The 25526-nt window shown below is 43.9% G+C and overlaps 1 protein-coding gene across 1 annotated transcript in view; it reads right to left on the bottom strand.

Annotated features, from left to right (window-relative positions):
- Positions 1-1751: 1751 nt before the first annotated feature.
- tmem94 (transmembrane protein 94) overlaps positions 1752-25526 on the bottom strand; it is a 41992-nt gene continuing 18217 nt past the window's right edge. The window contains 22 exon segments of the mRNA XM_069168520.1: positions 1752-4364; positions 5226-5396; positions 6246-6339; positions 6426-6520; positions 6642-6805; positions 8931-9012; positions 9102-9187; positions 9304-9381; positions 9521-9710; positions 12274-12382; positions 12561-12660; positions 12892-13007; positions 13583-13715; positions 14116-14297; positions 14379-14587; positions 14685-14787; positions 15831-16004; positions 16508-16820; positions 18072-18293; positions 18443-18616; positions 22002-22106; positions 25119-25175. Of these exon segments, the coding sequence (XP_069024621.1) occupies positions 4292-4364; positions 5226-5396; positions 6246-6339; positions 6426-6520; positions 6642-6805; positions 8931-9012; positions 9102-9187; positions 9304-9381; positions 9521-9710; positions 12274-12382; positions 12561-12660; positions 12892-13007; positions 13583-13715; positions 14116-14297; positions 14379-14587; positions 14685-14787; positions 15831-16004; positions 16508-16820; positions 18072-18293; positions 18443-18616; positions 22002-22106; positions 25119-25175 (3030 nt within the window). The 3' untranslated portion in view covers positions 1752-4291.

The following is a 25526-nucleotide window of genomic DNA, read 5'->3' as shown; positions in this document are numbered from 1 at the left end:
CTTGGGAATGATGCAACAAGCTTTTCACACCTGGATTTGGGGATCCTCTGCCATTCTTCCTTCCAGATCCTCTCCAGTTCCGTCAGGTTGGATGGTGAACGTTGGTGGACAGCCATTTTCAGGTCTCTCCAGAGATGCTCAATTGGGTTTAGGTCAGGGCTCTGGCTGGGCCAGTCAAGAATGGTCACAGAGTTGTTCCGAAGCCACTCCTTTGTTATTTTAGCTGTGTGCTTAGGGTCATTGTCTTGTTGGAAGGTGAACCTTCGGCCCAGTCTGAGGTCCAGAGCACTCTGGAAGAGGTTTTCTTCCAGGATATCTCTGTACTTGGCCGCATTCATCTTTCCTTCAATTGCAACCGGTCGTCCTGTCCCTGCAGCTGAAAAACACCCCCATAGCATGATGCTGCCACCACCATGTTTCACTGTTGGGATTGTATTGGGCAGGTGATGAGCAGTGCCTGGTTTTCTCCACACATACCGCTTAGAATTAACGCCAAAAAGTTCAGTCTTGGTCTCATCAGACCAGAGAATCTTATTTCTCATAGTCTGGGAGTCCTTCATGTGTTTTTTGTCAAACTCTATGCGGGCTTTCATATGTCTTGCACTGAGGAGAGGCTTCCGTCGGGCCACTCTGCCATAAAGCCCCGACTGGTGGAGGGCTGCAGTGATAGTTGACTTTGTGGAACTTTCTCCCATCTCCCTACTGCATCTCTGGAGCTCAGCCACAGTGATCTTTGGGTTCTTCTTTACCTCTCTCACCAAGGCTCTTCTCCCACGATTGCTCAGTTTGGCTGGACGGCCAGGTCTAGGAAGAGTTCTGGTCGTCCCAAACTTCTTCCATTTAAGGATTATGGAGGCCACTGTGCTCTTAGGAACCTTGAGTGCTGCAGAAATTATTTTGTAACCTTGGCCAGATCTGTGCCTTGCCACAATTCTGTCTCTGAGCTCCTTGGACAGTTCCTTCGACCTCATGATTCTCATTTGCTCTGACATGCACTGTGAGCTGTAAGGTCTTATATAGACAGGTGTGTGCCTTTCCTAATCAAGTCCAATCAGTTTAATTAAACACAGCTGGACTCCAATGAAGGAGTAGAACCATCTCAAGGAGGATCAGAAGAAATGGACAGCATGTGAGTTAAATATGAGTGTCACAGCAAAGGGTCTGAATACTTATGACCATGTGATATTTCAGTTTTTCTTATTTAATAAATTTGCACAAATTTCTACATTTCTGTTTTTTTCTGTCAACATGGGGTGCTGAGTGTACATTAATGAGAAATAAAATGAACTTTTTTGATTTTAGCAAATGGCTGCAATGAAACAAAGAGTGAAAAATTTAAAGGGGTCTGAATACTTTCTGTACCCACTGTATATTGGGTTACGTGTGTGTGTGTGTGAACTCATTTAGCTTGAATGAAACGATGTTCCTTCATGTAAAAGTCTGACTGTAGCTCTAGTGAACGGTGTGAATCCGTCCTCCATCACCATCAGACGACATCGTGTTGTTGGCTTCTTGACGCCGTGAATGGAACTGAGATGAGATGGATGAGAACTGGATGAGTCAGCACCTCCTGCTGCTGCTGCTGCTGGATGTTTGGATGTTTTCCAGAGCAACTGGAAGCAGAAGCCAGAGCAGACAAGGACATGCTGGAGAGAAGATGTACTGTGACCTGGGAACACCTCGGCATCCTGACGGACGTCTGCAGCATCGTAACACAACGGTCTCAAAAAACGTGAACAAGGCAACAATCATATAAATAAAAGAGCATATTTATGAACATAACATAATCAATACACAAACAAATCTGTCAAAAAATACAAAATATACATTTATGTGTCTTGTGAACATTGTCCATCAGCCCTGCACAGGTAAACCGGAGGTGTGGCAGCACACAGCGTGAAGCCCAGGCTGACGGAGTCCATCCGTGTTGTGACCAGAACAGCAGAACTATTTAGAGAACATTTACAGATCGGTGGAGACGGAGCATTCACTGGATGGTGTTCATGCAGCATGTCCCCAATGTTTGTCCGCATATAAAAGAGTAGAAAACAGGGCAAACCAAAAAAAAGAAATGTCATCATGAATGTTTTCTTGTTGTATTGAAATGTTCGTGTTAAAACCGTCACCAGTAGTTTCATCACATCCACGAGTGATCACGACTACTTTAGTGCCATGAAACCAGAAAATCAAACTGTGCTTCTACACATTTTAACTTGTCCCCACTCGCATGCACCCCCGTCTTCAAACGTGAAACATGTAGGAGCCGTCGTAGCTGTGGATGAAGTAGAAACAGGCACACACGTCAGAGCTGTCGCACAGGTGAAACGGGGCTGCAGCCTGTTGCAACACTGAGGTTGTGAGTTCGAATCCCCCCCACGACAAAATCTCACAAACTCTCCTTCCCACAAAAGTTGCTGAATTCCTTTTGCTTTAATCATTTTTGTCCTGAAAGCAGTCAAATTTAAACATACTGACACTGAAGTCAGAGTGTAAAATATCCACCAAGAGACGCTGTTTAACTCTAGAATATAAAATCCTCAGAGTTTGGTAGCTGCAGCCGTGACCTGAATCCCCAGACGCTGCCTTTAGATCAGGATACACCAGAATTAAGGGGCCAGAGGTTTAGGAATGATAAAATCCTCTATTACTAATATTTCGTACAGTGGAAAATAATTTAAAAAAAATCAGAATAACTTGTGAGCTGTAATTTACAAATATGACTGACTTTACACATCAATTAAGAGAATAAAAGAAATGTCACAATATTGATTCAGGGTGTGATACATTTTCTGAAACTGATCACTGAAGTAATGCATTACCAATTGCAGTATTAAAACAGCATCAATGTGAAGTGAAGATAGCACCACACACACACGGCAGCCCGACTGCAGACCGGCGATGATACAGATGTCTGCTGCACAGCTTCCGTCTGTCTGCAGCCCAGAAATCAAGCAGATTAAGTCACATACTACGGGACGATCTTCAGCCAATCAAATAGGAAATCTGATATCTTCATCTTAATACTCTTAATAAAATTTGCTGATGAAATCCGCTTCGTTATTCATTGGTTTATATTCCAGAACTGAAAAGTATCCTGAGCTCCTGTCTGCTGAGGTCTGACAGATGAAACGAGTAAAAAGGCAACCGAATGATATGAAGCACCTTTTGGAGAAACTCGGGTGTGTTTAGCGCCCCAGAATGAACATTATTACAAACAGAGTGAACCCACATGAAGAAGGGACTCACTACGATGACCAAACTGATTCAGTTCTTCATCTTCACCTCCTGCTGTGCTGCAGCAGGTTCAGCTCAGGAACAACAAGGAGCTTTTGTTGTGAAACGAACAATAAAATAATAGAGAGCATCGTGTTGTCGGCGAATACAGTGACTGAATTACAGAAAGCTGCAGAAAACCAGCTTGAAAAGTTTCTGTCACATTTGTTCAGAGGTAGTGTCAACACGCTGTCCTGTGTTGCATGTGGAGCCCCAATGAGTGTAATACTAGATAAAAAAAAAAAGAATGATATCAAATAAACCAACGTCAGGTTTCATTGCATAACGTCCCTTTTTTATGAAAGTGGTGCCTCTCACAGCAGCAACAACCACGCCGCTAACCTGAACTGTGAAATACCACCGTCATAAAAAGACATTACCAATGAAAAAATATGATCAAATAAAATGATGTCCTGTAAAACTCGAATTAAAATTTACAAGTTATTCTAAAACGTTCCATAACAGCAACAAGACTTTAAAAGGTTGTGAATAATTCTTGGTGTGATTATTACAGACTTCGGGGCTCTGCAGCTCCACACTGCCGTCTGTTTTCAGCACTACTGGGTTCCCAGTCAATGAAGAAACACGTCCGTGTGTCAGATGAATCAAGGCTACACTGGTCACATGATTCGCCACAATTCCATGTGTCTCATTGGCTGAAAATAAAATGAACTTCACATCAGTATTTGGTGTCCGGTTGGGGACTTGGAGCCGGTGATGGAGAAGCGAGCACAAACCTCTCCAGAAAACATTCCTCATGCCGTTAAAACTAAGGAAAACCACAAAATAAATAGTTTTGGTTCTGTTTCTATTCAGTGGAAATGAACACTTTGGATTCTTCCTTTTTCTCTCATCAGCCGTTTCCAGAAAACAGACCCGGGAGCTGAAACGTGTTTTGAGCTCCTGCTGAGACGTCCTGATGGTTGCCGTGGTAACAGAGGCTCCTCCAGCACCGCGACCTCTCCTGGTTCCCACAACGGGCCGAGCGGTTCCCCGTTTCTTCCTCAGAGGGATCCCATCAGAACGGAGAGTTCATCCCCAGCTTGGTTTCGAACTGCAGCTTCTGTCTCTTCTGGTATCGAACTCGCACCCTGAAACGGACAGAGGGGACCAATCAGAGCTCAGCATGCTGCGTCGTCACAGCACGTCGCTGCTCTGGAGAGACAACCAATGACTGATCTCATCCGTCAATCATCCCCAATAATCCCACGCTGATCCCTTCATTATCTCTTGTAATATGACGTCTGCTTGTTTTTCCCTCCTGCTTCTTTCTGCCATCTCCACAGCACCGCTGTTTCCATGGAGACGGCTGCCGACTGAATTCAGATAGATCAACCGCATTGATTTCATACCATCCATCATTTCTTTCCATCCCTGTTCTTTAAATGAAACACACTCTCTCATCATCACGTTGACTTCAAACCGCTGACCTTGATTTCATCTTTGAATTAACTGCTGATCCTGCTAATCACAGATATTTAATATTGGCTCATTGTTCTTGATAAATAGTTAAACCAACAAAAACATTTTAGTCTCATTGTTTTTTCATTGGTTTCTCTTCATCTATGTTTAGGACGGATGATGTTTTAGGTCTCATTTCATCAGAAATCAAAGACAATTCAAAAAGTTTTATAAACTCTTCGGCACCACTATCTTCAGTCTTGAACGCCTCGCTCGGCTCGATGAGTCTCTGCTTTTAGCTTTCTGGAACATTTCAATGGTCTCTGTTGCCGATTTCTCAGGTTTGACACTAAATCTGATGTTTCTCTGCTCAAGTTTCAGGTTCACAGTGAAAACACAGAAACGCACTTGGTAAACTTCAGTTATTAGTGTGAACTTTAATAGTTGCTGCGTCCTCCTGCTCCGTGCACGTTACTATCCTGCAGGAGCAGGAACCTCCTCCGAACTTCAGACCGGATCTTCCATGTTTAACGTCTGTCTGTGTCTCTTACCGGATCTCATGCAGCTTCACCACCTCGTTGACCAGCACCACCAGCAGCGGGGACAGAGACACCAGCAGCCAGGCTTCCAGCGGGATGTCGCCCAGGTCAAAGGTCAGGAGGCTGCGCTGGTTGCGCCACAACTGATAATCCACCGTGGCCTGAACGATCTGGCTGAGCAGTCTGGTGAACAGGGAGCGAGGGGTTAATATAGAAAGGGCTGAAACATCAGGAACTTAGGATTTATATTAAATAGTTTATTTTATTGGAGTGAATGTTAAAACAATGAAGGAACTCTGGTTAAAGTATTTCGGGTGACGGTCAGGTTATCTTGTGTTTGGACAGATGGGAGGTCAACAGTAGAATATATTTTGGTGCATCATTTACAATCGTTCCATCAAGCAACAAATGAAATCTGACACAAAACTGTAAATCAAAACCTGTAGTAGGAAGAGTATCTACATGAATCCAGTATAAACTCAGCCTCAGTTTATGAATCCAGATCAAGTATCAGCCAACAGTGACGTCATCCGCCTCCAGTTCAGATTCTATATATAGCTGTAACCTGACTGCACCACAGGCCTGTCAATCAAACAGACACGCCCCCAAAAACAGGTCTTCTTGAATCTTCTTTTCTAATGAATGAGGGATTATTTTCAGATGGACCTCCAGAAAACTAATAAGAAGGAGTGACTTTAGCTAACAACACCGAGATAACTGATGGACACATTTTATTCACTTTGGATTTGATGAGAGAAGTTGAATGGGAGTCTATGGAGCCGGAGGCTTTTTGGAGCCGACCTCTAGTGGCACTCGCTGGGATTGCAGCTGAAGACACTTCTGGATCAGAACCATTTTACAGACCCGGAAGCTACGAACACTTTTATATCCAGTCTGTGGTGCAAACAGCTGAGTTTCTGGAAGAAGCTGCTAACAGCTGGTTTCAGCTGGAAATGTGAACGTCTTAAAGAACATCTGTAAAGCACACAAACGACAGAGACCAGCATGTATCCAGATGTTGTGATAACTTACACCACAGGCACGGTGAGACACCACCAGGTGTTGCTGAAGGGACTCTTCCTCCACAGAGGCTGGGAGCGGTGGACGTAGCTGAGAGAGATCACCACTGGAGAACGGAGGAGAGGGAGGACTTTAGGAACCACGTGAAAACATGGGAGTTGTTTTATACTGTGTACGTTTGAGACGTCTCACCTGTGTGTAAGACGAGGAAGCCGGCCATGACCTTCTGAGTCAGCAGCAGGCCGTTGGACAACTCAGAGAACCAACGAAGAGCCTCGTCGGAGGAGCTGCAGTCAGAGGAAAACTCTCCACTCAACACAAACAGGAAGTCTGCTTCTCTCTCTTCACTTTACCATCAATATCTTCCAAACATGAAGCGAGATACGCTGCAGGTGGAGCTCCTCCTACCTGGCCGTGTAAAGGCAGCCGCAGCTGACAGTGGTGTTGTCGGCGAAGGTCAGGTTGGTGCCTTTGGGACAGACTGCCAGCAGGGTGAACCCAAAGGCCAACAGGTAGGCACAGACCGTCAGGCCGAACTTCAGCAGGAAGCAGCCCAGGAAGTAGTTCTGAGTCTGTGGAAAGAGGACGACGTGAGGACAGAATGAGACGGAGACTACAGGCAGTTCACCACCGAAACAGAAAACACGTGCATCACTCACAGCAACTTACAGAAACACGTTTCCTGTTGATCTGAGTATTCAAATGAATCCTGCAGCTCAAATGAGGATTTAATACGTTTTCAGCTGAACAAAATGTCTGACATAACCAGTAAAGGTTTGTTCCTGCAGGGCAGGATGATTGTCTATCAGTCTGCACTGTAAGCATGTTTTAGATGATGTCATTGTTTTCAAGATATGTGACCAATGCATCGTGATTTGCTGAAATATACGTGGAAAAAGTGAAATGCATCATAAAAGACTCCTCCAGCTCCGCTGTCACAAGGACAGATACAGGAGATCGTTCCAGATACAGGAGATCGTTCCAGATACAGGAGATCGTTCCAGATACAGGAGATCGTTCCAGATACAGGAGATCGTTCCAGATACAGGAGATCGTTCCAGATACAGGAGATCGTTCCAGATACAGGAGATCGTTCCTGATACAGGAGATCGTTCCAGATACAGGAGATCGTTCCAGATACAGGAGATCGTTCCTGATACAGGAGATCGTTCCTGATACAGAAGATCGTTCCTGATACAGGAGATCGTTCCTGATACAGGAGATCGTTCCTGATACAGGAGATCATTCCAGATACAGGAGATCATTCCAGATACAGGAGATCATTCCAGATACAGGAGATCATTCCTGAGACAGGAGATCTTTCCTGAGACAGGAGATCTTTCCTGAGACAGGAGATCGTTCCTGATACAGGAGATCGTTCCTGAGACAGGAGATCGTTCCAGATACAGGAGATCGTTCCAGATACAGGAGATCGTTCCAGATACAGGAGATCGTTCCAGATACAGGAGATCATTCCAGATACAGGAGATCGTTCCTGATACAGGAGATCGTTCCTGATACAGGAGATCGTTCCAGATACAGGAGATCGTTCCAGATACAGGAGATCGTTCCTGATACAGGAGATCGTTCCTGATACAGGAGATCATTCCAGATACAGGAGATCATTCCAGATACAGGAGATCATTCCAGATACAGGAGATCATTCCAGATACAGGAGATCATTCCTGAGACAGGAGATCTTTCCTGAGACAGGAGATCGTTCCTGATACAGGAGATCGTTCCTGAGACAGGAGATCGTTCCTGAGACAGGAGATCGTTCCTGATACAGGAGATCGTTCCTGATACAGGAGATCGTTCCAGATACAGGAGATCGTTCCTGATACAGGAGATCGTTCCTGATACAGGAGATCGTTCCAGATACAGGAGATCGTTCCTGATACAGGAGATCGTTCCTGATACAGGAGATCGTTCCTGATACAGGAGATCGTTCCAGATACAGGAGATCGTTCCAGATACAGGAGATCGTTCCAGATACAGGAGATCGTTCCTGATACAGGAGATCGTTCCAGATACAGGAGATCGTTCCAGATACAGGAGATCGTTCCAGATACAGGAGATCGTTCCAGATACAGGAGATCGTTCCAGATACAGGAGATCATTCCTGATACAGGAGATCATTCCAGATACAGGAGATCATTCCAGATACAGGAGATCATTCCAGATACAGGAGATCGTTCCTGATACAGGAGATCATTCCTGCCGACCGCAATAAGACTGTACAATAACTCACCTCTGGCAAAATCCATCACACAACAATAACACTGTTGACTGTGTTTCTTGGTTGTTTGTATATAATATATATAGATATATACTGTACTTTTACTGCTATTTTATTGCTTTTCTATTATTCTATTATTATCTTATTGCTTCTGTATGCTGCTGTAGAGAAAAAAATTTCCCCTCAGGGATTAATAAAGTAGCTACCTAACCTAACCCAACCTAACCCAACCTAACCTAACCTAACCTAACCTAAGATCAGCCTCTTACTGGTACTCAAAATAAGTCTTCTACAGAAACATGAGGCTGCAGAGGGAAAGACTTTCTACTTGGCTGGAAGGAGTTTCCTATCACTACCCAGCTCATTACACTGGTGAACAGTAGTTTTGTCAGAGCGTTATCAGAGATCGTGGAACCGATTAGAAACCAGAAACAGATCTGACTGAGGTGTGAACCGACCTTTCTTGGGATGGCGTCCAGGTTCTTCCCGGTGGCGACTGTCATAACGGAGCTGTCAGGTGGTTTCCCCAAAAGAGACACACTGCCAACACATCACAAACCCAGCATTACAATGACACAGCTAAATAACCCCGAATCATGAGATGTCAGGTGCGAACAGTGTGTGTGCACCTGAGCAGCGGGTAGCTGAAGCAGGACACCCACAGGATGTCGGTGGTGTTCATGGGAGGAGGAAGCTGAGCCAGGCAGGCCAAGAACTGCATACAGACACCAGAGCAACTTCAGTTAGTTATTTACTATTGTAGACATCTACACGCTGCAAAGAGAGTGTGAATAGCCAGATGTTGAGAGGTGATGAAGGCTCCTCTGTCACCTGGATGATGACCAAACTGAGCTGACACTGCAGCAGGAAGAGGAAGCACTTGCGGATGCCGTAGGTTGTGTGTCGGGCCTGGAACACATTCACCCAGAAGTTCATTAACAAATGTAACATCTGTGTGACTTTCTGAGAGCGTGAGTGTGTGTGTGTGTGTGTGTGTGTGTGTGTGTGTGTGTGTGTGTGTGTGTGTGTGTGTGTGTGTGTGTCTGACCTGCTCTATGAGCTTCACCATGCTGACGCTCTCCCCCTGGTGGAAGGCAGCGGAGCAGCCCAGACTGTTGAGCTGCCCCGACAGTCTCAGAGGAGACAGTCCCTCGACCTCTCCGTTAAAACCTCCTCCGGTTGCGTAGCCGAACGTCTCCCAGGAGCACTGGGACGGATACAGAGGGTCCAAGGCGATGCTGTGGAGACGAGAGGCGGGACAACTCGAATGTGGGCCAATCAGGATTATTCTACTGTCACAGTCGCTGTAGTGAAGTTTTCAGAAACCTTCAGTTTCTGCACACTTAAAGTGATGGAACTGACATTTTCCCCCTCATCAATAAACACTTAAAAACTCATAAAGACAGTCAAAAGTAATTTATTAAAAAAACAACAATTGGGACCCATAATTTAATACTTTGAAGAAGCCTCGTTGGCAGAAAGTTCACTTTTAAGAGATCTTTGGTAAATGAGTACACCTGGAAGTGAGTAGTGTATCTCCCCGTCATGTGACCTCCATCTCCTGCAGGGTTTAAGTCTGGCTGAACCATCAGTCCAGTCTGAGGTCACTGCACCAGCAATAGTATTAGTTTGGAGTTCAGTTTTTGTCTCATCAGACCAGAGAATCGTGATTCTCGAACTCCAAAGTCTCTCATTGTGTGTTTCTTTGAGTGGCTGAGATTGTTGTTTTCCCATCTCTGCAGAGAACGTCTGGTTCTGTTCAGTGATGGTTGTGTTGTTGGTTGTGTTGTTGGTTGTGTTGTTGGTTGTGTTGATGGTTGTGTTGTTGGTTGTGTTGTTGGTTGTGTTGATGTGGTTGTGTTGATGGTTGTGTTGATGTGGTTGTGTTGATGGTTGTGTTGATGTGGTTGTGTTGATGGTTGTGTTGATGTGGTTGTGTTGATGGTTGTGTTGATGTTGTGTTGTTGGTTGTGTTGATGGTTGTGTTGATGTTGTGTTGTTGGTTGTGTTGATGGTTGTGTTGATGTGGTTGTGTTGATGTTGTGTTGTTGGTTGTGTTGATGGTTGTGTTGATGTGGTTGTGTTGATGTTGTGTTGATGTGGTTGTGTTGATGGTTGTGTTGATGGTTGTGTTGATGTGGTTGTGTTGATGGTTGTGTTGATGTGGTTGTGTTGATGGTTGTGTTGATGTGGTTGTGTTGATGGTTGTGTTGATGGTTGTGTTGATGGTTGTGTTGATGTGGTTGTGTTGATGTTGTGTTGTTGGTTGTGTTGATGTTGTGTTGATGTGGTTGTGTTGATGTTGTGTTGTTGGTTGTGTTGATGGTTGTGTTGATGGTTGTGTTGATGTGGTTGTGTTGATGGTTGTGTTGATGTTGTGTTGTTGGTTGTGTTGATGGTTGTGTTGATGTGGTTGTGTTGATGTTGTGTTGTTGGTTGTGTTGATGGTTGTGTTGATGGTTGTGTTGATGTGGTTGTGTTGATGGTTGTGTTGATGTGGTTGTGTTGATGTGGTTGTGTTGATGGTTGTGTTGATGTGGTTGTGTTGATGTGGTTGTGTTGATGTGGTTGTGTTGATGGTTGTGTTGATGTGGTTGTGTTGATGGTTGTGTTGATGGTTGTGTTAATGTGGTTGTGTTAATGTGGTTGTGTTGATGGTTGTGTTGATGGTTGTGTTGATGTGGTTGTGTTGATGTGGTTGTGCTGATGGTTGTGTTGATGTGGTTGTGTTGATGGTTGTGTTGATGTGGTTGTGTTGATGTGGTTGTGTTGATGGTTGTGTTGATGGTTGTGTTGATGTGGTTGTGTTGATGGTTGTGTTGATGGTTGTGTTGATGTGGTTGTGTTAATGTGGTTGTGTTGATGGTTGTGTTGATGGTTGTGTTGATGGTTGTGTTGATGTGGTTGTGTTGATGGTTGTGTTGATGTGGTTGTGTTGATGGTTGTGTTGATGGTTGTGTTGATGGTTGTGTTGATGGTTGTGTTGATGGCCTCCCTGATCGCGGCCTTTCACACTCGGTTACTTCATTTGGCCACGAATACTCCCAGTGGTCTCCAATGTGCTGGTTAGAAACAGTTTGATAGCGCCGCCCTCATCGATGCCTCGCCTCAGTTTTATTGTGGAAATCTACAGAGTTGCTTGGATTGTTTTTCTTGACATGCAGTGTAAGATGTTAGACCTTAAAAATGTTTCAAGCTAGTTTTGATTTTAGTTTGCAAACATTTCTAAAAGCTTGTTTTCTTCAGTCATTATTATTTATTTATTTTACCCATTAAAAATATAATTACAAAACTACACAGTGTTGAAATAGTGAAGGGGTCTGAATATGAAGCAGATTGTGTAACTATTATATGATCAGTATGTACTCCACTGGTTTTCTATGAGGAGCCCTTAAAGGGCCAGTACATCCGAATCACAGTAAAACATCTCCTCACTTACCTTTTGTAAAATCTGCACATGCAGATAGTGAAGTGTAAATATATTGTCTGGTTTGTCAGAGATGAGTCAGTAAATCACCTGTAACAGCTTTAGAAGAGCTGCCTGTGCTTTGTTTAAACTGTTATAACAAAGGATGATAACGCTGACTCATACTTTATGACACAAAAGCAAATATGAACCAATGACTCAAAATATAATTACAGATATAGAAAACAAACTCCACAATAGGAGGAGGAAATTTCAATGACACCGTTGATAGATAACTATCATTACTTCTTGGAGAAGATATCTGACACCCTTTAAATGCAGAAAGACGAGGCTGAGAAACACTTCTACATGAATTCTTATGAACGTGTGCATACCTGAGGTTGCTCTGCAGGAACAGGCGGCTGTTGCGGAAGTTGGCGGAGCTTCCCAGACAGCAGGTGACCTCTCTGTTCTCCTGCATGATCTTCATCATCTCACACATGGCTGCAGATAAAAGAAACACTGTGGGTGTCACACACTGAACAAAGAGACAGTAACTGGGATCATCAGTTCAGGCCTGATGGGTTTCTTATTAATCTGAAATCTACTTTTCCTCTGGAGGAGCAGATGAAAGCAGAACATGTTGATAAAAGTGGATATAAAACCCAGAAAGAAGACTCACTGTCAGGCGTGCAGTCGGTGAAGAGCGGCACCAGAAGAGGCACGTTATCGATGTTTTTCAGATGAGGACGGACCTGGTGGATCCCGCGAGGTAACTTGGCCTGAGAGAGAGGAGGGACGTCACAGCAGGGAGAAGAAGAACAGCGAAGAAGCAACATGCTCGCACCAAATTCAACTCAGTTCAGTTGGTTATCAGACTAAAACCATCGGATCAGAGCAACAGAGAGAGAAGTCTGTGAGCTGATTATAAAACGGAAACAGATATTTTCTCTGTTGTCGGGAGAAGACAGCTGTGTTTTCACTGGTGTGACGGTAGAGATGAAGATCGGTACCCGGTTGCAGTCCTCCAGGAAGCTGGGCACGTCACTGTCTGTGGGCTGGAAACTGGCCAGGTCAGAGTGGGCTTCTTCTTCAGGCAGCAACGGACCTTCTGCTTCATCCCGAGAATCTGAGTCCCACAACAGAAGACCAGACATTAAACATTTAAAAAAACGCTTTACAAACTTCCACTTCACTGATTGACAATCTGAATTTGAGGAACAAACTTGATGAGGAACAAAGCTGAAGCTGAACAGAGAATTTCTCCCTCCAGAGTTTGACTTCTTTGAGCACCTTCACTTTACCGTCTAAATGATTTAACCATGTTTGATGAGCTGGTTAGTTTGTACGCTGCATTCAAATTCACTCCTCTTCTTCTTGGTTAAATAGCGCAGCGAGTCTTCCTCACACAGAGACGCAAGATGTAAGATATGTGAAAATAAAACAAGGCAAAATGACCCTTTACCCTGATATGAAGGCTAATATAAAAAATCAGTAAGTATTATAAAATGAAAGAATGAAAGTTACAGCATGAATGGTTCACAACAATGACCAAGACATGAGCTTCAAAGTGAAGGTGGTGAAATTACTGGGTTAAAGGGGAACTCATTTCTAAAGCCGCCTAACAGAAAGATAGCGATGCCAGTTGATGTTTCTGGATGTATTGAAGCGGCAGCCAGCAGAAACACAACTCAATGTACCAACCTTGGTTGAGGTCTTCGTGCAGGGAGCCGTGACTCGGACTGGATGGACCTCCATCACAGGGACTGTCTCCGTTCGGGGTCAGAGAGATGTGACAGTTCCAGCCTGTCTCTAAACCCATCTTCTCTGCAAACACCTGTACACACACACACACACACACACACACATGCACACACGCACACGCACACACACACACATCAGCTGTCATATACAACATCACCACAAACACTTCAGCAGTATACTCCACTGTACTGTACTGCGTACAGCAGTATACTATTATACACTGTACTGTATTCTTAAGCTGCTATGATGATTACATTTCCTCACTGAGGGATTAATAAAGTCTTTTATTACAGTCACTACTGCACTGAATACTTATAAATATAAAATAAATATAAATAAATATTAGCCAGTGTTTCAGCCACTCTGGAGTGGAAGCAATTGCATGCTGGGAAATCCACATTGATGGTGTAAAATAGAAAAGGATAAATGTTCACCCAGGTCTCGTCTGTTCTCATGAGCTCGTGTTTGCTCACCTTGCTGCGAAGTTCATCGTCCATGGAGAAGTAAACGAAGCGGATGCAGGCGGTGACCAGAGCGTCGATGAGCCGGACCGTGTCCAGCCTGGCCTGGAACTGGGACGACACCATGCCCATGAAGATCTGCCCGCTGAGGGCCTGCACACAGTCCTCCCGCTCCACGCCCTCACCGATACCCTCTGTGGACACCACAGGGACGGACAGGACATGAGAGGTGCATCGTTACTTTAACTCTCCGTCCTTCTGTCGCTGACTCGTACCGTCGGAGCTCCAGCTGTTCCTGCAGAAGCTGTTTTTGATGGGGGTGGTGGAGGGCAGCTCCACCCCGGAGAAGAGGCAGGGACCGGGGGCCAGCTCCACGCACTTCCCATTCAGCTGGCTGGACAAGGACACCTGCATGGGTTTGTAGGCAAAGGCGGAGCAGTAACCTGACAGACAGGCGCGCTGGTAGAAATCCAGAACCTTCTTTCTGAAACACAGAAGGTCAAAACAAGAATAGAGACTGAAGGGACGTAGACATATAAATGACTTCACCCGGGGGGGCGGAGACAGACGCTGTGCCGTACCTGTCGGAGCCTGAGAGGGGGTAGATATCCGTCCCGTCCCAGAAGTCAGTGCAGGCCTCCAGGATGAGGTCGGCTGAACCGTGAGACAACATCTGGATGTTATCTACAAGAGAAGAACATCAGCTGAACAACCAGAACAGATGATGCTTTAAAATGAATGTTGCTGCAGAAAAGCTTCAGGTCCTGAAACATGGACGCTTCACAACCCGACAGCACAGAAGAGTCACTAAACCAGGATGGAAGTGTGCTGATAATCTTCTGTTCCTGAGTTATGGGGCTGAATAACAAACAGAAAAGTGTTTCTGCACAACATTATAGCTCAGACCGGCGTTGCTGTCACCACCACGCCTCTCTCTCTCTCTCTGGGGGAAAACAATCACACACAGTGAACCAGAGGAAGTTCAGACTTTTCTCTAAACTTCTGCTTTAAACGAAGCGGTTTAAATAATACTGTTGTGCTGAAGAGCTGCCGTGTGGTTAGTTGCACCAACAATCATGTGAAAAACGCTGAACTAGCTCCTACAAAAGATCCTGATAGAAGGGCTTTAGGGCGCCACTCACTATGTAGCTGAGTCAGAAGTAAGAGCTGATGGCAGCTACAACACTGTTTGGAGAGCAGGACTGAACAGTTCAATATGACTGTGGTCATTTTCTCACCTGGAGACCAACTAGGTCAAATTAGATGTCCGTACGGGACACCTCCGACCACTGAGTGGGGTTGTAGCACCAGCTTGATGCTGAAGGGACTTTTTGATCTATCTAGTGTGGTCTGTGGCAGAGCAGAGTGGACATACAGTACATGTACTTCACTTGGTGTTTTAGGTTCATTCATAAACTAATTTACTGCTGGTGGTTTGGTTTTATAACCATATTTTACATTGAAGTCAACAGCAAGGGTCACTTGTTTTCCCCCAAAAAGAGGGCGGGGAGTTCCCACATTTGCCAGTCTGATCTGATGGCACGGTGACCTTCGACCCCCAAAATCAAATCAGTTCATTTTCGAGTCTGAATGAATGTTTGTGTCAAGTTTGAAGAAATTCCCTCCAAATGTTCCTGAGACGATGCGGTGATGAGAATCAGACGACCCGGACACACACAGCACCTCCAGCTCCAGCTGAAACCTGACAGGAGACGAGGAGGACTCACTGGAGGAGGAGTCCCGGACGAACAGCGAGATCAGGTGGGAGAGGGGCGGCTGGCGTTTGGTGAAGTAATGAAGGCGGCGAGACGTGAACTCTTTGGTCTTCTCTCCAGTTGGCAGCTGGTACAGAGCCAAGTGGTTCTCCTGTTTAAACAGCTCCCTGGCACCGGGGGTGAACCCTACACACACACACACACACACACACACACACACACACACACACACACACACACACACACACACACACACACACACACACACTTCATTAATCCAGTACTGAAACATCAAGTCTAGTTGACATCTGTCAGTCTGAGAAAAAGCAGCTTTTTTTTTTTTTTTTTTTTTTTTCAAAGATAAAAGAGAAAGTGTTTTAAGTGACAGCGAGCCAGCAGGTCGACATTATGTCTACATGACTTATTAATGTAAAAATTATGTGTGACTTTTAGTCAGGTGAAACACTGACTCCAACACATCATAAACACAGAAACAACTTGAGGCATCAAAACCTCCTAAAATCCTAACAACCACATGAGATCTCTGCTCAGACTGCAGGAAAAGACCGTCTTCATCTATAATTCATGCCGAGTGGTCACATCAGCTTTTCTCTCTGAAGAAAACTTCAAGGTTGAAATTTCAGTACTAGATCATCTGAATAAGATGTGATCGCTGCAGTAAACCTCACCGATGAGCCGGGACAGCTCGCAGAGGCCCCAGGGCACGTAGACGGGCAGCACGGTGCCGTGGCTCTCCTGCAGCGCCAGGTTGGACAGGTGGTCCGAGAAGCGGCACAGCTGCTTGGTGACGCTGGCGTTGCAGAGGTTCAGCATGATGTTGAGGCCCAGCGGCTTGAGGGAGGGCAGGTGGCACTGCCAGGAGAGGTCGTCGAACTGGATGCTGGCCGGGTTCTGCTGGTCCTGCGACAGGCTCAGCATCTCCAGGTGGTAGTCGCACACAAAGTCGTCAGCCTCCGTTTCGGGACAGCCCAGCGCAAAGTCCTGCAGACAAACACACAACATCACAACACAGTCTGAACTGTGGAGGCCAATCAAGTGATGCCACCTTCAGACCCACCATGTCATTGTTCTCATTCTGTATGAAAGTACAAACCTGTTTCCAAAAATGTTGAGATGCTCTGTAAAATGTAAATGATCACTGAATGCAATGATTTGCAAATAACTGAGAAATTGTAATGTTTTATCAAAAATATCTGCTTATTTTGAATCATGGGTCAACAAAAGACTGGAAAAGTTGTGTAATGCTAAAAAAAACAACCATCTGGTTGAACATTTCACAACTAATGAGGTTACCATGGCAACAGTAACATGATTGGGTATAAAAGATGATTTCAGAGAGGCAGAGTCTCTCAGCAGTGAAGATGGGGAGAGGTTCACCACTCTGAAAGATTGTTTGGGAAAATAGTTCAACAATCTAAGAATAATGTTCCTCAACGTAAAACTACAAAGAATTAGTGGATTTCATCGTCTACGGTTCATAATATCATTAAAAGATTCAGAGAATCTGGAGAAATCTCTGAACACAAGGGACAAGGTTGGAAACCAATATTAGATGGTGGTGATCTTACCTTTATCAGACAAGAATGGGGCAATATTTCACTTCCAAAACTCCAGAAACTGGTGTCCTCAGTTCCCAGATGTTTACAGAGTTGTTAAAAGAAGTGATGCAACACAGTAGTAAACATGCCGCTATCCCAACTTTTTGGAGACGTGTTGCTCCCATCAAATTCAAAATACCAATACCAATACTCATTAGATTTACTAATCTGTTGCCATGGTAATCTAATTAGTTGTGAGATGTTCCACTAGGTTTTTTTTTTTAATTTTTTAATTTTTTTTTATCTTTACACAACTTTTCCAGTCTTTTGTTGACCCTGTCCCAACTTTTTTTGAGACGTGTTGGTGGCATATTACTCATAAAACACGAATATTTCTAAGTTTCTACACTTGATATGTTGTCCTTGGTCTGTTTGCAATTAAATATGAGTTTATAGGATTTGAAAATCATTGCATTATCATTTTATTTGCATTTTACACAGCGTTGTACAACATCCATTTAATGCTGTCAGATTGTTTGTGTCATGAATTATAGCTACAATGTTGATAGAAAAAAGCACGTGTGAGCGCAGTCCTGCCATCAGTTCCTCTAACTGGAAACCTAAATCTCCTAAAATAATATTCGTCTTCTTTTACAACTCTTTCACAGGCTTGAGTTTCCGGTCCAGTTCTTACCTGCGCCTGGTCATCCTCGCCTCCCTCGGTGTCATGGCTGAAGCTCACATTGGATCCGGAGTTGTGTTTAACGCGAGTGTGCGCTGGCTGGCAGGAGCGCCGCAGCCGGAGGGTGTCAGACGAGCGAGCCGTGTCATGTGACGTCTCGCTGGGCTCAGGCCCCTCCCCCAGGTGGATGGAGGACTCGACCGGCAGACAGAGCAGAGCCTCGGCCTCCTGGGCCTGGAGAGCAGTCACAGAGGTCAGGGGGAGACACAACACTCACAACACTTCTACTGAAGACAGGCAGACAGACAGACAGACACACACACACACACACACACACACACACACACACACACACACACACACACACACACACACACACACACCTCATCCCTGTCATCGTCTGTCTCCATCCGGCAGTAGGAGTTGACGGACAGGTCGTCTCTGAGGTCGTCCTGGCTGTTGTGAGGTGGTTCTACTCGTCCACTGAAGAACAGCACCGTCTCTGGACTGGGGTTCGGCCACGACAGGATGCCCTGCTTGTCCACACAACACAGCACCTGCGCACACGCGCACACGCACACACACACACACACACACACACACAGAGGACGTGTCAGCTCACTGGCTCCTGACTGCAGGTTCTGAAGAGGCTTCCTGTGTTTTTTTCACTCTGTGAACGTTCAGCTGCACCAACAACAGAAAAACACAGACAACCATCTTCCAACTGGAGATTTCTACTTTCATCCGACGTTACGGGTCGTACCTACAGTATGTGGCTGCACGCTTACTGTCTGAGGCTCCACCGGACCTGATGTAGTTTGTTAAGTAAAGCAAACATTAAGTAAGTGAAGTCAATGAAATAAGCTGAACACAGTGATGGTGGGAGATATAGGACATGGTCACAGGGGAAGTCTGTAGGGACATAGAGGACTCCTGTTAAAGCTTTGCATCAAATATAAATCCAGTTTGAGGTGAATAATCTAAAGAGATTGTTTCTGGGCAGAAATTGAGCTGTTGAATTTTTCACAAGTAATTTCTTACTGCGTTGAGCTCCACAAAGGGAATTCCATTTACCTCCATTGTGAGGAAGTGGAGGCAGAAATCTCAGAGACATATATCTGCACAAACAAAACAAGTCTGGGTGTCACGATGGTACTCGGAGAATCAGAACCAGCAGGATTCAGAGCAGTGACATTAATTTACATCTACTATTAAGAGATCTTTATCTGACATCTGATCCATGGTGTTTGCATTCACATTTGGTATTAAAATACATTTCAGCTATCTCAAGATGTGAATTAGTTAGAACAAACATTGTGTGTCCCAGATGGAGCTCTACTTTCCCCCAGTGTTAAACTACCGGTACATTTTTCCATGCTTGCTTGGGGCAGCAGGAAGACGTTGAGTCAGCTGATCTTTGAACACGTGAGGCTTTTTAATCTGAATGCGTTCACACTGTAATAATTGCATCTTCACCTGCTGAGGTCCAATCACTGATTTCAATGCTTGTTTTGACACCTGCATTAACATGTGTTTTATCTGTATCCAGGTTAACTATGCAGGTCCAGATCACATGTTAATACCAGAACTGGAGCACAATCACCTGCATCGTTTGGTTCTGTCAATCACTTTCATATCTTCAGACACAACTTACCAGCAGTTTGTCAATATAACTACAAATAACTATGTGGCTGTCATCAATAACATCAAGTTACTTCTGATTGGTAGAATGATTCATTACTAATGTAAAAAACTATTAAATGTTTACTGAACTGGTACATTTGTTGAATAGAAATCTGTCTAATTAGAGCTGAACTGTTCTCTGAAGGATCTAAAAACCAAGAAGCTGCATCATTTCATCACATTCTCTTCATGAAAACTACATTTACTTATCTTAATTAATAGTGTACAACCCCGTTTCCTAAACAGATGTGTAAAATGTTGAACAAAAACAGAATGCATTTATTTGCAATTCATGTAAACACATACAGTGGTGTGAAAAAGTGTTTGCCCCCTTCCTGATTTCCAATTTTATTGCATGTCTGTCACACTTAAATGTTTCAGATCATCAAACAAATTTAAATATTAGTCAAAGATAACACAAAATGCAGTTTTTAAATGAAGGTTTTTATTATTAAGGTAGAAAAACAATCCAAACCCACATGGCCCTGTGTGAAAAAGTGTTTGCCCCCTCCTGTTAAAACATAACTTAACTGTGGTTTATCACACCTGAGTTCAATTTCTCGAGCCACACCCAGGCCTGATTACTGCCACACCTGTTCTCAATCAAGAAATCACTTCAATAGGACCTGCCTGACAAAGTGAAGTAGACCAGAAGATCCTCAAAAGATAGACATCATGCTGAGACCCAAAGAAATTCAGGAACAAATGAGAAAGAAAGTAATTGAGATCTATCAGTCTGGAAAAGGTTCTAAAGCCATTTCTAAAGCTTTGGGACTCCAGAGAACCACAGTGAGAACCATTATCCACAAATGGAGAAAACATGGAACAGTGGTGAACCTTCCCAGGAGTGTCCGGCCGACCAAAATTACCCCGAGAGAGCAGCGACGACTCATCCGAGAGGTCACAAAAGACCCCACGACAACATCCAAAGAACTGCAGGCCTCACTTGCCTCAGTTAAGGTCAGTGTTCATGACTCCACCAGAAGAAAGAGACTCGGCAGAAATGGCTGCATGGCAGAGTTCCCAGACCAAAACCACCGCTGAGCAAAAAGAACATTAAGGCTCGTCTCATTTTTACCAGAAAACATCTTTATGATCCCCAAGACTTTTGGGAAAATACTCTGTGGACTGACGAGACCAAAGTTGAACTTTTTGGAAGGTGTGTGTCCCGTTACATCTGGCATAAAAGTAACACCGCGTTTCAGAAGAAGAACCTCATACCAACAGTAAAATATGGTGGTGGTAGTGTGATGGTCTGGGGCTGTTTTGCTGCTTCAGGACCTGGAAGACTTGCTGTGATAAATGGAACCATGAATTCTACCGTCTACCAAAACATCCTGAAGGAGAATGTTCAAGCTGAAGCCAACTTGGGTTCTGCAGCAGGACAATGATCCAAAACACACCAGCAAGTCCACCTCTGAATGGATGAAGAAAAACAAAATGAAGACTTTGGAGTGGCCTCGTCAAAGTCCTGACCTGAATCCTATTGAGATGCTGTGGCATGACCTTAAAAAGGAGGTTGGTGCTGGAAAACCCTCCAATGTGTCTGAATTACTACAACAACTCTGTAAAGATGAGTGGGCCAACATTCCTCCACAGCTGGAAAAGACTCGTTGCAAGTTATCGCAAACGCTTGATTACAGTTGTTGCTGCTGAGGGTGGCCCAACCAGTTATTAGGTTTAGGGGGAAACACTTTTTCACACAGGGCCATGTGGGTTTGGATTGTTTTTCTCCCTTAATAATAAAAACCTTCATTTAAAAACTGCATTTTGTGTTTACTTGTTATTTTTGACTAATATTTAAATTTGTTTGATGATCTGAAACATTTAAGTGACAAACATGCAAAAAAAAAAAAGAAATCAGGAAGGGGACAAACACTTTTTCACACCACCGTATTTAATAAAAGGAAATGTTGTCCATGAGTGTCTGTGATTTTTTTTTTTTAGGAAATCGTGGACACTGCATCCTCCAGGCTAAAGAGGAGGGACCATCCATTTTTGAAACATGTTGCTGCCATCAAATTCAAAATGAGACATATTTACACGTATAAAACAATGATTTCAACATTTGATATGTTGTCTTTGGTCTATTTTCAATTAAATGTGTTTTCATGATTTGCAAATCATTGCACTCTATTTTATTTACATTTCACACAATGTCTAAACTTTTTGTTAAAATAATATTAGTTATAATATCCAAATAAAAAATGTAAATTGCAGCACTGGTCAGCAGACTCCCGCCTCGATGGCAGTACTCACAGTGACGGATCCCAGTGTGTGTAAAAGGCTGGACGTGTAACAGAGTGTATGAGATTCTCCCTTCAAGACGCCAACCAGGTGTCTCCACACACAACGCAGCATCTCCTGCAGATGTGAGCACACAAAACACACAAACACACAAAACACACAAACACACACAAATTAAACGAGAGAATAGCTTTCCACTGCATGCTCCAAGCTGATGACATGTTTCATATTGATTCATCAATAAAATTACAGTTATTCAAACTACAAATTTGAGGGGAAAAAAAAGCAGCTTTCAGGAAGAAGGAAGAAGCAGAAACCTGCCTGCCTGAAAGACAGAGTTGAGTCCTGATCAGCTTTGTGATTGGGCTACACAACATCAACAGGACAAAGCTTCTACACTAGAAGGCCAGGAGGTGAAGCTAGTGTACGCGGCAGCAAACACATCCATGCACATCTGGATCAGCAGGACACAAACTGAATGCACCGTTCTGATCGAACTCCTTTCCTTGTCTCCTCTTTTCAGAATAAAGGAACATTCATATACATCATTGCAGGAACATTTTTTTAGCGAGCCAATATCCTCAGTGTAAATATTTACACAGTGTGGCACAGTTTGTCAGTCTGGGTTCAATTTAAAATGAAGGCTGTATAAACTGTGTTGTCACAAAGGACCAGTTGTGTGTGCAGGAATCCAGCAGTTCACTTCCTGTGGGCGGAGTTCATCTCTTCAGTTCAGGATGTAATATCTCAGCCTCTCTGAGCTGTTCTCACAATAAATCAGGACAATGTGACAGCTGACAGGTTTTATGTTAGAGTTTTACATGAATTTGAAAAAGCAACGAACTGAGACAGTAAACCAGCAGTAGTGCTGCTGCGTGTAGGAGGGCTTTATGTATGAAATCACATCTATGTTTAACAGTTTATGTCCAACATTAATGTTCAGTGTCACCAAAGTAAAGGTGTGAAAGCTGCCTGTTTCTGTTCCTGAGTTTTCCACCAGCAGGCAGCAGAGTTTTTGTGAAATAGTTTAACAGCTGGATTACCTTTGATTGTCTGACTGAGCCTTCATCGAGTCCACATTTCAGTTTGTCCACACTTTGATCAAAATACCTGCAGCGCTGATGACAGTCCCTCCAGCCTCTGCTGTGCTAGCATGCTAACCTGGTGAGCATGATGAACACTACAGCTGTTATTTATAGATACAGTATGTACACAGATACCACACAGCAGCTGGTGAGATTGTGAGAGTCATCGTCTGATGAAGGAAATGTCAAATACTCTATAAAAAACGGGGATTAACTTCTCTTACAATGTTTCACTGTAACAAACACACTTTACATGTTTGTTACAATATTATAATCTAAAAGATGCTGAAAACGATATTCTTCAGTCATCTGTGTATCTGTATGTGTTCATGATTGAAGGAGAACTTCTCCTGTGAAGCTAAAGTGAATTTGTAGCTTCAGCTTGTCTCCTATGAGCACGTGTCTATGAAATATGAAGCAACTGGATAAAACACTTTGGTAAATATTGAAAAAACAAAACATCCTAGAAATTAAATGGCAGCCATTCTACAATACATTAAAACATGACGAGGTCCAAAGCTAGAATTTGGCTGGACTGTGTATAAAACGCTAGAAGGCTTTTAATTTGAAGCGAGGGCTTTTAATTTGAAGCGAGGGCTTTTCTTTTCCTGAGGCTGGGAGAAGTGGCAGCAGTAATGCACACACTGTATTAGACTGCAGTGAGACTGTTGGACTGTTGGTCGGTGAGTTTCTCCATTCAGTGATCAACGGTGTCAGCGACAGTAACCAAGTATCCTGTATCACTGACATCTAAAACATCTGGAACAAACAACTGGAAAATTCGTGAATTTCAGGGAGCTGTGATTGTTTTAAAAGTGCATTGAAAGGGGTTGGTGGTATATTGACTTTTTATGGTATATCAATAGCTTGTCAAACGTGATCCAGAATGAGACAATACCATTTCTATTCTATTTTCATTTAACACAGGCTATTTTAGACAATTGGTCATTTACATTTTTACAGCTGTATTGTTTCAAACAGAGAAGGAAACCCTGACGCTGCATTTTATTTTGATCAAACTGTTCCAACAAAAGTTAATGATGTATTATTTATATAAGGCTTCACTTCAGTATAAAGATGTTCCCTGCAGCTTGAACTGACTGTGAGCTGTTCTGGATGTGATGCACACACATTAACCTGCAGTCTTTTAAACAAGACCAAAGTATAATAAAGCCAACACATCCAAATAACTAAACTCTGAATATTTTAACATACAGCATGTCTTTTAAATACAGATTTAACCCTTAGTTGATTCTGTGAAGTGAAAACTCCAGCTCAGACAAGGAGAGGACACAAGGAGAGGACACAAGGAGAGGAAACCTTGAAGAATTACCGGCACATATTGGGTCAGATTTTCAGTCATGCAGTGCAGGCAGACAAGCAGAGGTGGAAGGTCAGACACAGATTCAAGTGACAGTCCCTCTCGGCATCACCTCGTCCCTACATCTAACGCCGGTTAATTCATCTGGAGCAATGCAAAAGGTCCAGAAAGACAGATCAGCTGATGACTGCTGCGTCGCCTCGTTTCTCTTTGAGCTACTACAGCGCAGCAACAGCGGAGGACAATGATTGGGCGGCTGAGGAGCTGTGCAGGAGCAGAAGTTGTCTCCATGAGGCGAGAACATGATCTTAAAGATGGCTGCGGTGTAAACTTACATCCAGAGGTGCTTGGCCAAGAAGTGTTGACTGTGAATCCACAGATGAAGAGTGATCAAAACCAAAGAGTCAAAGGAGAGAAATAACATGTCGTGCAAGGTGAATAAAAAAAACAAAAAACAACAGAAAGTAAAGCCAATGTACAACAAAACAAAGAGAAAAGAAAAGGAAGTGACACGTGGAGAATCAGAGGTGGTCTGAATCAGATGTCCATGAAGAAATCAAAGACATGATTGGTGTTGATGGTGGAGGGAGCCGTGTCCACAGGGGGAGGAGCAAAGGGGGCGGGGACAGCGAGCGAGAGAAGACAGGCGGGTTCAGGTGGACTCGAGAGCCAAGCGAGCGTGGGAGGGTTGAGTGGAAGGAGCGAGACAGCAAGAGGTTATACCTGGGAGGAAACCACTTCGGTGTAGCTGCTTAGAGTGTCCTCAGAGAACTTAGCAAGCTGGGGCGAGAGAAGAGGCTAGTTAAAACACAGAGGGAGGCCTCCGTGTGTGTGTGTGTGTGTGTGTGTGTGTGTGTGTGTGTGTGTGTGTGTGTGTACGTGTGTGTGTGTGTGTGTTGTTGTAGGGTTAGACTCATGGGTTTTAAGATCACGATAATTATTTCTGAATCAGTGATGTCACCAACCATCAGTGATGTCATCATCATCAACCATCAGTGACATCATCAACCATCAGTGATGTCATCAACCATCAGTGATGTCATCGTTGGTTTGTGATCGTTATGAATCCTCCAGTTCAGATTCTGTCCGTCACCATCTTTGTTAGTTCGAGCGGTTTGGAGCAGGAAGTGA

The sequence above is a fragment of the Embiotoca jacksoni genome, unplaced genomic scaffold (genome assembly GCF_022577435.1).
Source record: "Embiotoca jacksoni isolate LCO1_2020_lvr unplaced genomic scaffold, fEmbJac1.0.p SCAF_40, whole genome shotgun sequence".
Classification (NCBI taxonomy): Eukaryota; Metazoa; Chordata; class Actinopteri; family Embiotocidae; genus Embiotoca; species Embiotoca jacksoni.
The sequence above is the reverse complement of the archived record's forward strand: the minus strand, read 5'-3'. Positions and strand labels throughout refer to the sequence as shown.